We start from the raw sequence: 14549 nt of genomic DNA, 5'->3' as shown, positions 1-14549 counted from the left end.
GTTTCACCAATGAGATGATTTGAGGCTTGACTTCAAACTCATTCCGGTTCGGAAATGGAACTTGAATTGCAGATCGGTTCTGAAAGTTTTGAGTAGGTGCATCGAAATCAGCTATGCGATGGTTTCTGGCTTGTCTTCGGTGTTGATTTGCTTGCTGAACAGGGCGGTTAATGTGTGAGCCAAAACTCGCACAACCAGAAAGTTGTTTAAGGAAAACTAAGGGATCGGAAACTTCTAGGGTTTATCGTCAAGAACAGTAAGATCGAAAGAAAGTTTTTCTTGCTGTAAAAGTGTTTAGCTCTTATTGCTTAGGGTTACAAAAGTTACAGAATGAATTGTATACATCGTCTATTTATACTAACTCTCTGAACCGCCTAGCCTAGAATCTCGGGAGAGATTTTCAGAATATTTCCTTATCGCCTCGTGCGGCTCACCACCTTTGTATTTCGCCTAGGGTTTTTATGGGCTTCGTCTCCCAAGGCCACAGTTCGGCCCATCATTCTCCTTCTCCACGGCTCGGCCCATCTAAGCTTCTCCAGGGCTCGGGACATCTAAGCTCTTCCACGGCTCGGCCCATCTAAACTTATCCATGGCTCGGGACGTTTGCCATTTGAGTCGAGACGTGAGCTGGTCCAGCTGACCGAAGCGCGGCTCGGCCCAGGCGTGTTAGAGAGGGGCTCGGCCCATTTCTTGTGATACTGCTCGGCCCATCTCTCTTTTCCTCACGGCTCTCCCTACTGGCCTATCTTCACGGCTCTCCCACTTGGTGAGAACGGCTCTCCCACTTGTCTTGGTGAGAATGGCTCTCCCACTTGTCTTGGTGAGAACAGCTCTCCCACTTGGTGACAACGGCTCTCCCACTTGGTGAGAACGGCTCTCCCACTTGTCTTGGTGAAAACGGCTCTCCCACTTGTCTTGGTGAGAACGGCTCTCCCACTTGGTGAGAACGGCTCTCCGCTTGTCTTTCTTCTATACTTAGTCATTTTGAGATGGTCTTATCTACGTGGGGTGAAAACCGACCCCAACAGTTAGCCCCCCAGCTCGTCAGTTTCAGAGGCGAGAGTGACGACGTCCATTACTCCTGACCGTAGGATAAACCATCGAGTCAAGCTGTTATGACATAAGCCCAGATGAGGTGTTTTGGGAATGATGACGCCGAGGCGTTTCCAGGGAGTGCCGAGGGTGCCGAGGCAAGTTTAAGGACGAGGCAATTTTGTTTGGTAATAATGAGCCGAGGCGATTTGAGAAGGTTATGCCGAGCCGAACAAAGGGCGAGGCGTTTCGAGGAAAGTTCGTGCCGAGCCGTTTTTGTTAACGACGAGGCGTTTTAAGAGAGGGAGTTAACGCCGAGCCGTTTCGTTAACGACGAGGCGTTTCCAGAGGAAGTTCGTGCCGAGCCGTTTCGTTAACGACGAGGCGTTCCGAGAGAAAAGTTAACGCCGAGCCGTCTCGTTAACGACGAGGCATTTCGAGAGGAAGTTCGTGCCGAGCCGTTTCGTTTACGACGAGGCGTTCCGAGAGAAAAGTTAACACCGAGCCGTCTCGTTAACGACGAGGCATTTCGAGAGGAAGTTTGTGCCGAGCCGTTTCGTTAACGACGAGGCGTTCCGAGAGAAAAGTTAATGTCGAGCAGTCTCGTTAACGACGAGGCGTTTCAAGAGCAAGAGTTAGCGCCGAGCCGTTTCGTTAACGACGAGGCGTTTCAAGAGCAAGGGTTAGCGCCGGGCCGTTTCGTTAACGACGAGGCGTTTCAAGAGCAAGAGTTAGCGCCGAGCTGTTTCGTTAACGACGAGGCGTTTTCTTTGGTGAGACACCGGGTGAAAACTTGGATATCCCATTTATTGGCGCGTGCGATCGACGCAATTCGATCTAGGCATTTCACTGCGGATTCCACGCGCTGTTTGGAAGGTTTCCCGAGGTTTACGCGGAATTCACGCGCTTTGGTTTTCCTATAAATGGGTGAGCTCCTTCATTCTTCCTCATTATCTTCAGACTCACTCGTTTTTACCAAAGGTAGCTCTCCCTTCTCTCTTCTTTCTCTCTCTAGTTTATTTATTTTCCGGCTAGGGTTTCCGAGGTCTCCGCCGTTCCAGATCTTATTCCGGTAGAGGCTCGTCGAGTCGTGCTGTAACTCTTGTACAAGTCGTAAATTATGTCGAGCTGCTCCGACGATTCGTTGGATTCACTTTTTCATTACGAGCCGAGCCGCGTAGATGCCGAGGGGAGAGGTACGGCAGAATCCTCCGAGGCGTCTGTTTCGCCGAGCCCCTCCAATCGCTCATCTGACGAAGCGTCAAACCATGCAAGCCCATCAGATGTCGGCTCTCCGGATGGCGAGCTGTCGGTTTTGACGAGCCGTCCCCAGGATCCTGTTCCTGATGAGGACATTAACCGCGCTGCACTCAAGGCCGAGGAGGAGGCATTTCCCTTTGACCTTTTCGAGGCGGAGCTTGAATTGGAACGTCTCATGGCGTCCCGAGGCGCTTCCACATCTGGGCGAGGGCCGAGAGTTAAGAGACAAAAACCTGACCCGCCTGGATCTACACTCTGCTCCCTTGAGTCGCTCGAGGCGTTGAGGCATCGCTTCGAGATATCCGAGGCGGTGCAGTTTGTCGTTCCAGAGAAGAGCGACCGAGCCGACAACCCTCCAGAGAATCATTTCACTCTGTACGAGGCGTTCTTCGAGCTTTGCTTCCTCTGGTTCCCGATCCCCGGAGTGATCCTCGAATATCTCTGGAAACACGGGATCTCGATTGGGCAAATCATGCCGAGGGGATTACGGCATATGATCGGCATCTTAGTTCGAAGCTTCGAGTGCGGAGTTGATATCGAGCTGAATCACCTACTGAACTTGCTGGAAGTCAGGAAAGCTCCGAAGGGAAATAGATTCTATATTTCCAACAAGGCGAAGCGACGGATCATCGGCGGTTTTCCCAGCAAGGATCTGTTTTGGACTGAACACTTCTTTTACGTCTTGGTGAACGAGGCGTCGGTCGGCGAGAATTACGTTCAAAGAACCAAGACCGCTTGGGGACCACTTGGTAGCCGACCCGAAGCTTTGCCTCGGCTCGGAACTATTTTCGGTATCTTCTTTCTTTTCTGAAAATTTTTCTTTTTTGCTTTGTTTTGCAGTTCGGTGCTTTCTTCCCCCGATTCCTGACGACCTCTTTACGGTTCAAGACTCTCTTTCGGCGCGGAAGGTTAATTGGAGAAAGAACTTCACCCTCGAAAGAGTAGAAAAAGTGCTAGCCATCCTCGCCGGAGTCCTCGTCAGCTCTTCGTCCTCAAGTTCTTCAAGAGATACCCGGGAGAAGATGGTGATAATTGCTCTTAGAGAAAGGAAGAGGCGCGAGGAAGAGGAGGCCGCTAGACGAGCTGCCGAGGCGGCTCATGCGCAAACCGAGGCGGTTCAAGCCGAGGCGGTTTCAGCGCAAGCCGAGGCCGTTCCTCAACCCGACCCGCCGAGCCGGGAAGGGGATGTAATGGACCGAGTCGCAGAAGGCAACACTGTAAAGGTGGCTGAAAAAGATGCAGCGCCCGAGGTGGAACCGGGCGAAATTATCCCCGAGGTGTCCGGAGAAGGCTCGGCGGCGCGGAGTAAGACTCCTTCGCACTCCGCCATCCTGGCCCTCCCGAAGTCGACGAGGCCACCGACTTCTGTTGTTCAGAAGCATGACTCTAGCTCAAAACGTTCGGCTACTGACAAACGGAAGGGCATCGCCGTTCAGAAAGACGAGCCATCCAAGAAGAGGCGGAAGCCGACGCCCAGGGACCCTGCCGCGCGCAAGTTGGTCGTGGACGACCCCGACGCCTCTGTCGTCATGTTCTCGCGTGTAAAAAACGCGAGCACGCGCCTTCCTCCTTCGGAGAAGCTGAGAAGGCCGAGGTCGTACGGCGCGATGGCACAGCGCGGTACCAAGGTATGTTATATTTGTTTTTCTTTATTTCCGCAAATTTTTACGAAGTTTTTAACGCGAGTTTGTTCTGTGCAGTTTGTTGCGGCCATAAACGACTTAATGGCCGAATACGAGGCGGACTTGTCTAAGGTCGAACGTCGCTTAGACGAGGCCCGAGGCGAGACCGCGGCGTCAAAGGCGAAGCTGGAAGAGGCCCAGAACGAGGCCACGGCGGCGAAGGGGAAACTCGACGAGGCGATGTCCAGAGTGTCGAGGCTGGAAGAGGAGAAAATAGTTCTCCGCGCCAACGTTGACAAAGTTTCCGCCTCGGTGATTCGCCTGGAGGAGGCAAGGAGAGCCAAAAGCGCCGAGGTGGCATTGCTGAAGAGGCGTATCGAGGCCAAGGACGCCTTGTTTGACGTCAAGGTCAAGCGAGCGAAAAAGGAGGCGAGGCGAGAGGTTACGGCGAAGTTTCAGGAACGCCTCGCCAAGGTGGAGGAGGGTTTGGCCAAGCTCGAGAAGGCCAAAAACGACGAGAACGATCTGGGGCAAATCAAGGGCAACCTTGCGATGATTGCGGTCCTGAAAAGACCAGACGCCCCGATGCTCGATGATGAGGAGGCGCAGCTAAAGAGCTGGGAGAGCGAATATGCTGACGACGACGCGTATGAGCGCATTGCCTCCGAGATCCAAGGCGAGCTGGTTTTCTCGCCCGTATCACCGGATTCGGTCGACACCAACATAGGTAACGAGCCGCTCGAAGAGACAGCGGCCAACTTAGGCGTCGTTGATCCGAATGGATCGAACGGGGGCACGCCGGTCCTCTCGAACCTCCTTGCCGAGCGTGAAACGCAGTCCGCGGCCTGATATTCTCTGCTTTTCTCTGTTTTGTCTTTCTATACTTTTTATGCAATTTGTGTCTGCTTTCCGAACTTTTTATGCAATTTGTGCCTGGACGGCTTTATCCACCCGACATTTATTTTCGCTTATGGATATATTCTCTTTCCCTTTGCCGTTTTAGGATTTGAAGCATTTATTTTTAACGATCTGTACGAATATCTGTGAAAACCGTTGGCTTAGAGAAAATTGTCGAGGATGAAAACTGCCGCGTCAAAAATGATTTTGATCGCTTTCCTTGGCCGAAATCGATAGAAATATGAGCTAAGGGTCGAGTCGTTTAAGGATCTCGTTTGGATTCTTAATCCCGAGCTGGAAGTTAGTTTTGTGGAACATCTTTTAGGTGGTGCTGGAAAGTCGAGGCAAATTTTTGCTGGCAATGCCGAGCCGTGTAAACGACGAGGCGTTTTTCGCATTGCATGGTGCCGAGCCCTGTAGACGACGAGGCGTTTTTCTCGTTGGGTGGTGCCGAGCCGTGTAAACGACGAGGCGTTTTTCTCGTTGCATTGTGCCGAGCCGTGTAAACGACGAGGCGTTTTTCTCGTCGCGTGGTGCCGAGCCGTGTAAACGACGAGGCATTTTTCTCGTTGCGTAGTGCCGAGCCGTGTAAACAACGAGGCGTTTTGTTTTTGTTGACCGAGGATGATTCGGTAGTCTTATTGATTTTGACTATGGACCGGCGTTTCCGAGAGGATGAGTATGTGTGTCCAGGTTTCAAGAGTTTACTTCGGTTTTAGAGAAAGCGATGTAGTCTCGACTTATAATCTCGTGTGCGATAGTAAACCGTGGCGACCTGATACGTTTTGGTCTGATATTTGTATAGCGCGCTTAATTTTTATCCATAGAGGATGTAACTTGCACCCTCGTCCTAGGAAAGGTGGTAAAAACCCGTTTAGAGAACTTTGTATTTGTTGCCCCGCTGTGGCCAGCAACGAGACGAGGCGTTCGGTGGCTTAGTTTGCCGAACTGAAACTGAGGACCGATTAAGGTCCGAGGTAACCAGGTCATGATTACTCGCCGAAGTGATGAGTGAAAGAATTAAAAAATCCGAATTTGTTACAATAAGTTGCTGATTTAGAAAGAATGAGAAACTAGCCGAAGCGATAATGAACAAACGTGAAATAGTAGATGGTTCAAAACGAACTGAGAATGTGCCGAAGTGGCGATGTTCCTAAGTGAGCAAGCTAAAATTGTAGAGTTAAAAGAGGTATGTATACGTACCCACTCCCCCCCCCTTTTTAGGAGGGGGGACAGCTGAACCCGTCCGAGGACGGGCTGCCTACGTACCCTTTGCAGGGATCAAGCCGTCTCGTAGTTCGTGTTGGTCGTGCTGTATCCTTAGTGATAATATTTCTTCAGGTGCATTGCGTTCCATGATCTTGGAATCGCCTCGTCAGCTAGTGTCGCGAGTTCGTAGACTCCTAGACGAACCACTTTTGTGACCTTGTAAGGACCTTCCCAATTTGCTCCGAGCTTTCCTGCGTTCTTCTCGGCAGTATTTTGGAAGACCTTCCGGAGGACGAGCTCCCCTGCTTTGAATCTTTGGCTACGAACGTTTTTGTTGTAGTATCGCGCCGTTGCTTGTTGATAGTTCTGTATTCGAATTAAGGCTTTGTCGCGCTTTTCGTTGATTAGGTCGAGCTCATCTAGCATCATTAAGTGGTTCAAGCCCTCCTGTCCTGGTAGAAGTCTTCGTCGAATACAAAGGAAATCCACCTCGGCGGGAATTACGCACTCCGATCCGTAGACTAAAGCGAATGGAGTTTCCCCGGTGGCTCGGCGCGGAGTTGTTCGATGAGACCAAAGGACTCCTTCGAGTTCGTCTGCCCACCGTCCCTTCTTGGCGTCGAGCCTCTTTTTCAGACCGTCGAGGATCGTCTTGTTGGCTGCTTCAGCTTGTCCATTCCCTTGAGGGTATCTTGGCGTAGATTTGCTGAAGCGGATTTTCCACTTCTCGCAGAAGGCTTCGAAGCGTGTTGAGATGAACTGGGATCCGTTGTCGGTGACTATCTCATAGGGGACCCCGTGTTGGCAGATGATATTTTTCCAGACGAAGTGTTCGACTTGATCATCCTTTATGCTTGCGTAGGAATCGGCTTCGACCCATTTGGAAAAGTAATCCGTGAGGACGAGCAGGAAACGCTTCTGCTTCGAGCGATGTAGAGGTTCGACGATGTCTATCGAACGGATAAGGTGATGAAATTGACGAGAGCAACTCGGTGGGTTGATGAATTGTTGGAGCGTGCCGCTGACACTTCTCGCACTTTGCTGTAAATTTCTCGCAGTCCTTGACCATCGTGGGCCAGAAGTAGCCGTGCCGTTTAATCTTGATAGCGAGCGACCTTCCGCTGGAATGGTTCCCGCACGCGCCGCTGTGCACCTCGTGCATGATCTTTCTTGCCTCCGGTCCTTCGACGCATGTCATGAGAGGCCCTGAAAATCTCCACTTAAACACCTCGCCATCGACGAGGACATACCGCGTGGCCTGAGCTTTTAGTTTGCGGGCTTCCCATTTGTCTGTTGGCACCTCTCCAACGGCGATATACATTCGGATAGCTCCGAGCCATTCTTTGTCGCAGCCGTACTCCGGCTCGGCCGGTGAGGCGTCTTCGTCCATAGGAAAGGCTTCGTCGTCCTCTTGTTCTTGTTCAGGAGGATTTATCAGCCGAACTCCTTCCACCTCTTCGATGCTAGGACGTTCGATGAATTCGACTGGGATCGTTCGCCGGAGGTCCGGGTCCGAGGTCGAAGCGAGTGCTGCCAATGCGTCGGCCGAGGTGTGTTCTCCTCGGGGAATGCGAGTGAGTTCGAACTCATCGAATTTTTGCACCAACTCTCGGAAAACTTTGAGGTAAGCTCGCATTCGTCCATCCTTCGCCTCGTATTCTCCGTTGAACTGACATGCTACGAGCTGTGAATCGCAAAAGGTTCTTATCTTTCGAACTCCAATTCCCTGCGCTAGTCGTATGCCGGCGATCAATGCTTCGTATTCCGCTTCATTGTTCGAGGCGTGGAAGTTCAGGCGAAAAGATTGCTCCAATATTTCTCCGGTGGGAGAGGTGAGGCGGATTCCTATTCCCGAGCAGTGTTTAGACGACGAGCCATCGACGTGCAGCATCCACACTTCGTCTAGTGTCGGCTCGTTTGTTGCTTCGACGGGAAGTTCAATGAGGAAATCTGCGAGCACCTGAGACTTTGCAGACGACCTGTTCCGATACTCGATGTCGTATTCGCTTAGCTCTATGGCCCACTTGGCGAGCCGACCGGATTGGCTAGGGCTGTGTAGGATCGAGCGCAGTGGAAGCGTAGCGAGCACAACAATCGAATGTGATTGAAAGTATGGGCGCAGTTTCTGAGCCGAGACTACGACGGCTAGGGCAACCTTCTCGATCTGGGGGTAGTGAGTCTCGGCGTCGGTCAATGTCTGACTGATGTAGAAAATGGGCTTTTGCTTGGATCGTTCTTCTCTGATAAGCACTCCGCTTACTGCTGTAGCAGACACTGCGATGTAGAGGAAGAGCGGCTCTCCTTCGACTGGTTTTGCTAAGATTGGTGGGCTCGCTAGATAATCCTTCAATTCCTGGAAAGCCGTCTCGCATCGTTCGTCCCACTCAAATTTTTTTGTTTCCTCGGAGGGTGTCGTAGAAGGGCAGGCATTTGTCTGTGGAACGGGAAATAAACCTGTTTAGCGCGGCGACTCTTCCTGTGAGCCTCTGCACTTCGCGCTTTGTCCTTGGAGAAGGCATCTCAATTAAAGCTTTGATCTGCTTGGGATTTGCTTCTATGCCTCGGTCAGTTACCAGATAGCCGAGGAATTCTCCCGAGGTGACCGCGAACCTACACTTTGCCGGGTTTAGTTTCATGTTGTGCTTGTTCAATTGTTCGAAGCATTCCCGTAGATGCGCGACGTGGTCTTCCTCCTTGAGTGATTTGACTAACATGTCATCGATGTATACTTCCATAGTTTTTCCGAGCTGAGCCGCGAATATTTTATTGCGAGCCGTTGATACTTTGCTCCTGCGTTCTTGAGCCCGAAAGGCATGACTTTGTAGCAGTATATCCCGCGATCAGTTATGAATGCCGTTTTTTCTCGATCATCAGGATGCATTAGGATCTAATTTTAGCCGGAGAACGCGTCCATAAATGTTAACAGTATATTCCCTGCAGTGGCTTTGACGAGCCGGTCTATGTGTGGCAAGGGAAAGCTGTCTTTTGGGCACGTCTTGTTGAGGTCGGTAAAATCCACACATACTCGCCACTTGCCGTTCTTCTTCTTCACGACCACTGGATTTGCGAGCCAGTCTGGATATTTGGCCTCGGCGATTGATTCTACTTTGAGTAATCTTGCGACTTCGTCGTTAACTGCTTTAGCTCGTTCGGGGCCGAGCTTCCTTCTTTTCTGCTTCACTGGTTTAAAGGTCGGATCCACATTCAGCTCGTGACAGGTCACATCGATGCTTATGCCTGGCATATCTTCTGCTGTCCAGGCGAAAGTGTTGATGTTTTCCTTGAGGAGGGAAAGGAGTTCGCTTCTCAGAGGCTCTTCCAGTTTTGTTCCTATTTTGATGCATCGCTCCGGGCGCGCCTCATCTATACATACTGAGTCCACTGCATCGCATACTGGCTCGGCGCGTGTTTTGCGGCTCTCCGTGATCTGTAATTGCTATAAGAGTTTCGAGAGCTCGTTCGTGGGCTCTCGGTCTGTCTTCATCTTTTTGCGGTCGATGTCTGCTCGTGCGTCGGTGACGGGGTTCCTTAGCTTATGCTCGGCTAGGCAGCAGATTTGTGACTCATTCTGACTCCCCCATATCGTTTTAACACCTGCTGGGGTTGGGAATTTGAGGCAGAGATGATAGGTAGAGGGTACCGCCCTCATCTCGTTGATCCACGGAGTTCCCATGATCACATTGTATATTGCTGGGTGATCGGTGACGCAGAATTCGACGATCTTAGTGACTCCGCCAGCTACCACAGGAAGCCTGATCGTTCCCATAGTCATCGTCGTTTCTCCTGAAAATCCGGTTAGAGGTTTTGGGATTGCTTCGACCTCGGAGAGGTCGATTCCCATTCTTCTGAGTGTTTCCCTGAAGATGACGTTCACCGAGCTTCCAGTATCGATGAGCACCCTTGCTCGTCATGATCCCTGATCGTTAACTCAATTACCAACGGATCGTTATGAGGTCGATCAATTCCTACCGTTTCCTCCTCGGCGAAGGAGATCGCTGATAGGCTTTGATGGAGGATACGGTATCATGATAGTATTGGGATCCTCCCATGATCATATTGATCCTTTGCCTCGGCTCGGGTCGCTCTTCAGGTTCGCCTCTCCTGTCACGCTTGGGGTTATCACCTCGTCGGGGAGGATTCGCGGGTTCCGCCGCGCCGCTCGGCTCGGTTCTCTCTTGTTGTTCGTTAGGGACGAGGTCTTTGATGCTGACCGCGTTTTGGAGCTCTCCCGCTGCCATCTTTACTGCAAGCTTTGCTCCTAAAGTTCGACATTGAGCCGTTGAATGCCCGTAGGTCTGGTGATACTCGCAAAAAACCTTCTCGTCATAGTTGGCGGACTTTCTCACCCAAGTGTTGTTGCGCGGCTCTCCTCTTCCGCGTCCGGTGCCTACCTGGTAATTATGGGCGCCTCCGCTTCTAGGTTCATCCGAGCTGTGCGTTGTTGTGTTGCTCGATGGGTTGCCATTCTTCGCGGGGCGCGGCAAAATTGAGCTTCGGATTGCCGCTTTCGTTGCTTCGTACTGCTCGTCCAAGTTTTTCATTTCCTCCTCGTTTACGACGAAGTCTGATGATCGGTGCAAAATGTCTTGGATTGTTTGCGGCGTGTTGAGAGCCATCTCCCGTCGAAACTCGGATTTGTACCACAAAGATCGCTTCAGAGCCTCGAGCGCAGCCTTGTCGCTTATCCCTTCTATTTTGGATACGACTGCCTTGAATCTTGCCATGTAATCCCGAAGCGGTTCGTTCGGTCCTTGGGATAATGTCCACAGGTCGGCATCAGATGTTCCTCTGTCCATAAACATCGAGTATTGTTTAAGGAACAAAGCGGAGAGCTGTTGAAAATTGCTAATTGAATTTCGTTCCTGCCTCGAAAACCACTCGAGTGCGGCTCCCTTGAGATGCTCCACAAAGAGCAGGCAGTATCCGGCATCTATTTCACGCTCGGTGAATTTAATGGCGTTCTTTGTGAAGGCTCGTCCCATCGCTATCTGAAACGCTGTGATGTGTGCCTTCGGGTCGGTTGTTCCTTCGTAGAACAGGATTCTCACCTTCCCCGACTCAAGAATCCTGGCCTCCGTGATTCTTGTAGTGAATGGGGTTCTTAGAGTTTCTTCAAGCATTCGGTCGATTTCGGGCGCGGCGTTTGTCGCATTGTGCACTTGGGATTTCATGGCGCGTATTTCAGCTACCGTCCGAGCCATCGAGGCTCGCAGCTCTTTGAGTTCAAGAGTTTGTGCGTGAGTCATTCCCTTTGATTGGGGAGGTCGCTCCCGCTCCTCTCTCCTCGGCTCGTCTTCGCGCTCTGCCTGCTCGATCCATTGGAGGTTTTCTTCCTCCTCGGTTGGATTGTCGCCGCGGGTCGGATCGGAGACTTCGTCAGTTTGGATGCCGTTTAGTGCCGAGGCGAGCTCTTCTTGACTTATTCGGCGAGCCGAGCCGGTTTGTTGCAGATTCGTGGTTCCGTTGTTCTGCTGGGCGTCTATGTCGATCGCATCGTTTCCTTCTTCGCCGGCTCGTCGCCTCGAGTTTCGGCGGAGAGGGGGCGGCTCGGTTATGTTGACTCGGTTCACCGCAGGGGTCTGTTCTTCGAGGAGACGAGACATAGGAGGAGCCGAGGGGTTTCTTGCGCCGCTCCCTGAGGCTTCTGCAGGTGCCGAGAAATCGAAGCATCTCCGGATTCCATCCATCGGGTCGGGAAATCCGGCTCTCCAAGTTGGGTGCAGTCGCTCAGCCGCCATCGCGTCGAGCCTCTCCGTAATCGCCTCGTTTCTTTTATCCTGTTCGTCGATTTTCTTCATCAACGCAGCCATCATGTTTCGCATCTCCTCCTGGGTTTTGATTGTTGCCGTCGTTGTGCCCGATGCCAGAGCGTCCTTCTCCGCGCCGTTACCGGTGTTGTTGTTGTTGTTGTCGTCGGGGGTGTTGCTCGCCATGTTCTTCGGATCTTAAAGTCTTGTCGATTTAGAGTAAGAAAGTTTCGATTCCCCACAGATGGCGCCAAATTGTGTGAGCCAAAACTCGCACAACCAGAAATTTGTTTAAGGAAAACTAAGGGATCGGAAACTTCTAGGGTTTATCGTCAAGAACAGTAAGATCGAAAGAAAGTTTTTCTTGCTGTAAAAGTGTTTAGCTCTTATTGCTTAGGGTTGCAAAAGTTACAGAATGAATTGTATAGATCGTCTATTTATACTAACTCTCTGAACCGCCTAGCCGAGAATCTCGGGAGAGATTTTCGGAATATTTCCTTATCGCCTCGTGCGGCTCACCGCCTTTGTATTTCGCCTAGGGTTTTTATGGGCTTCGTCTCCCAAGGCCACGGTTCAGCCCATCATTCTCCTTCTCCACGGCTCGGCCCATATAAGCTTCTCCACGGCTCGGGACATCTAAGCTCTTCCACGGCTCGGCCCATCTAAACTTCTCCACGGCTCGGGACGTTTGCCATTTGAGTCGAGACGTGAGCTGGTCCACCTCACCGAAGCGCGGCTCAGCCCAGGCGTGTTGGAGAGGGGCTCGGCCCATTTCTTGTGATACGGCTCGACCCATCTCTCTTTTCCTCATGGCTCTCCCTACTGGCCTATTTTCACGGCTCTCCCACTTGGTGAGAACGGCTCTCCCACTTGTCTTGGTGAGAACGGCTCTCCCACTTGTCTTGGTGAGAACGGCTCTCCCACTTGGTGAGAATGGCTCTCCCACTTGGTGAGAACGGCTCTCCCACTTGTCTTGGTGAGAACGGCTCTCCCACTTGTCTTGGTGAGAACGGCTCTCCCACTTGGTGAGAACGGCTCTCCCACTTGGTGAGAACGGCTCTCCCACTTGGTGAGAACGGCTCTCCGCTTGTCTTTCTTCTATACTTAGTCATTTTGAGATGGTCTTATCTACGTGGGGTGAAAACCGACCCCAACAGTTAACACATCCATTCGGCTGCATTCCTTGTTGGTCACCATCGGCTGCATTGATGGGTGCTTCAAGGTCTTCACATTCTTCTCTTTCACGGTTCTGGTGGTTTCTTGGAGGAACCTCATCCTCCTCTCCATCTTGTCGAGCATGATCACCTCCTCTGTGATCATTCTCTTCATTTTCTCCATGTTCGGACCCGTCTTGGTCCATATTCAAAGTTTGATTAATAGGATCTCCAGGCTGGTCGTCGTTGGCCATTCCTTGCGTTCGTCTAAGTCTTCGAAGTTCTCTTTCGTGTCTGTCTATCTCGTCTAGAATTGGAATGTTTTCTACAGATCTGCGCCTGGTATTCATGCAATTCAGAGAAAAACAAAAGAAGGAAAAGATAATTCAGCAAAACTTTATGAAAGAACTAGAGATCAGGTGTCTAGAACAGAAGTTAAAACAAGAAAAATAGCAAAAGGCAGCAAAAGAAATCCCCGGCAACGGCGCCAACAACTTGATGTCGTTTCAACTGCATGAGGGAACAAGTTTTATCCTTAACAAAACAAATGAAAGCTGCAAGTGCACAGCTAATCGATTGTAGTATTTAGGGATCGAATCCACAGAGATTTGTGTGCCTGGTATTCTTCTACGGTTTTTAACTTTATGTCTAGACTAGATTGTTTTTTTTTCAAGGTTGTTTGTTTGTCACGAATTAACCTAAAGCAAAAGAAAGCAAATAAATCTATCCTAAAAACAAGTATAGAAATCGAATGAAAGGCTAATAAAGCAAGTAAAATATCGAATGAAAGACTAGTAAAGCAAGTAAAATATCGAACTAGGGGAATTGAAATGCAGGTTTAAGTAAGCAAATAAAAATCGATGGAATTGTAAACTATGGCTAAAAACGCTGAGCTTTTGGGAACTCTAAGGAATCATAATCGGTTTTAACACTAGGGTAAATAGATTGGGATTGACGGATAACGATATATGGGTTCTAGAGCTAGAGTACTGCGGTATGACTATGTCACTGTCGTGATCATAACCAACTGTTTCTCGCAACCCTGACTAGTAGGTTTCCACTCTGGCCCTGGAAGGGAGAGAACGCAAGAGCTGCACAAGACTCGTCAATACTCACGATCTCGCCGCAGGTAGGTTTCCACTCCTACGAAAAAATCGCCTGTTTCATTCTAGGTCTGATACTTAATGAAAACTTTCACAACACTAACTATCTAGATCAGATATTAGGTGATCAATCAATCATACATGCAATAAGAACAAGAATAAACAGAGAACAGGTCGAAATCTCATATCTATAAACCTAGATTTCTTAATCGATTATGAGAGCCCCTTTCGGGAACCCTAAGCCCAACTCGGGATCTACTCAGACATGGCTGAGGTCGACATCATCATCAGTTTTAATAAAAGTAATGAAAAACAGTAAAGAAAATAGATAAAGAAAGCTTCTCTATTGAAGAACTCGGACTTGAACAATCTTCTACAAAAATCTCATAAAAACGGCTAAAGGAAAAGGGTTTATGTAAAGTATGAAGGGTTCTCCATAAAAACGACCTAAATGACATGTATTTATAGTCTTCAATACTCCATGGTCTCTAGGGTTCCGGAATTGAGGCTGAGAATGACTTTGGG

General features: G+C 50.2%; 2 protein-coding genes across 2 annotated transcripts; one reads left to right on the top strand and one right to left on the bottom strand.

Annotated features, from left to right (window-relative positions):
• The first annotated feature begins 2152 nt into the window (after positions 1–2152).
• On the top strand, positions 2153–4763 carry LOC112089279 (uncharacterized protein At3g60930, chloroplastic-like). Its single transcript, XM_024160349.1, has 3 exons — positions 2153–3083; positions 3133–3920; positions 3993–4763. Exons 1-3 carry the CDS (start codon positions 2153–2155, stop codon positions 4761–4763), a joined length of 2490 nt encoding a protein of 829 aa, XP_024016117.1.
• A 1368-nt stretch (positions 4764–6131) lies between these two features.
• Positions 6132–8755, bottom strand: LOC112089278. The gene is made up of 3 exons (XM_024160348.1): positions 8594–8755; positions 6875–8454; positions 6132–6726 (listed from the first exon to the last, which is right to left on the bottom strand). The coding sequence occupies exons 1-3, from the start codon at positions 8753–8755 to the stop codon at positions 6132–6134; spliced, it is 2337 nt and encodes a 778-aa protein (XP_024016116.1).
• Between the last annotated feature and the right edge of the window lie 5794 nt (positions 8756–14549).

Source organism: Eutrema salsugineum, unplaced genomic scaffold (assembly GCF_000478725.1).
Source record: "Eutrema salsugineum unplaced genomic scaffold, Eutsalg1_0 scaffold_12, whole genome shotgun sequence".
Classification (NCBI taxonomy): Eukaryota; Viridiplantae; Streptophyta; class Magnoliopsida; order Brassicales; family Brassicaceae; genus Eutrema; species Eutrema salsugineum.
This window is presented reverse-complemented; position numbering and strand designations above follow the sequence as displayed.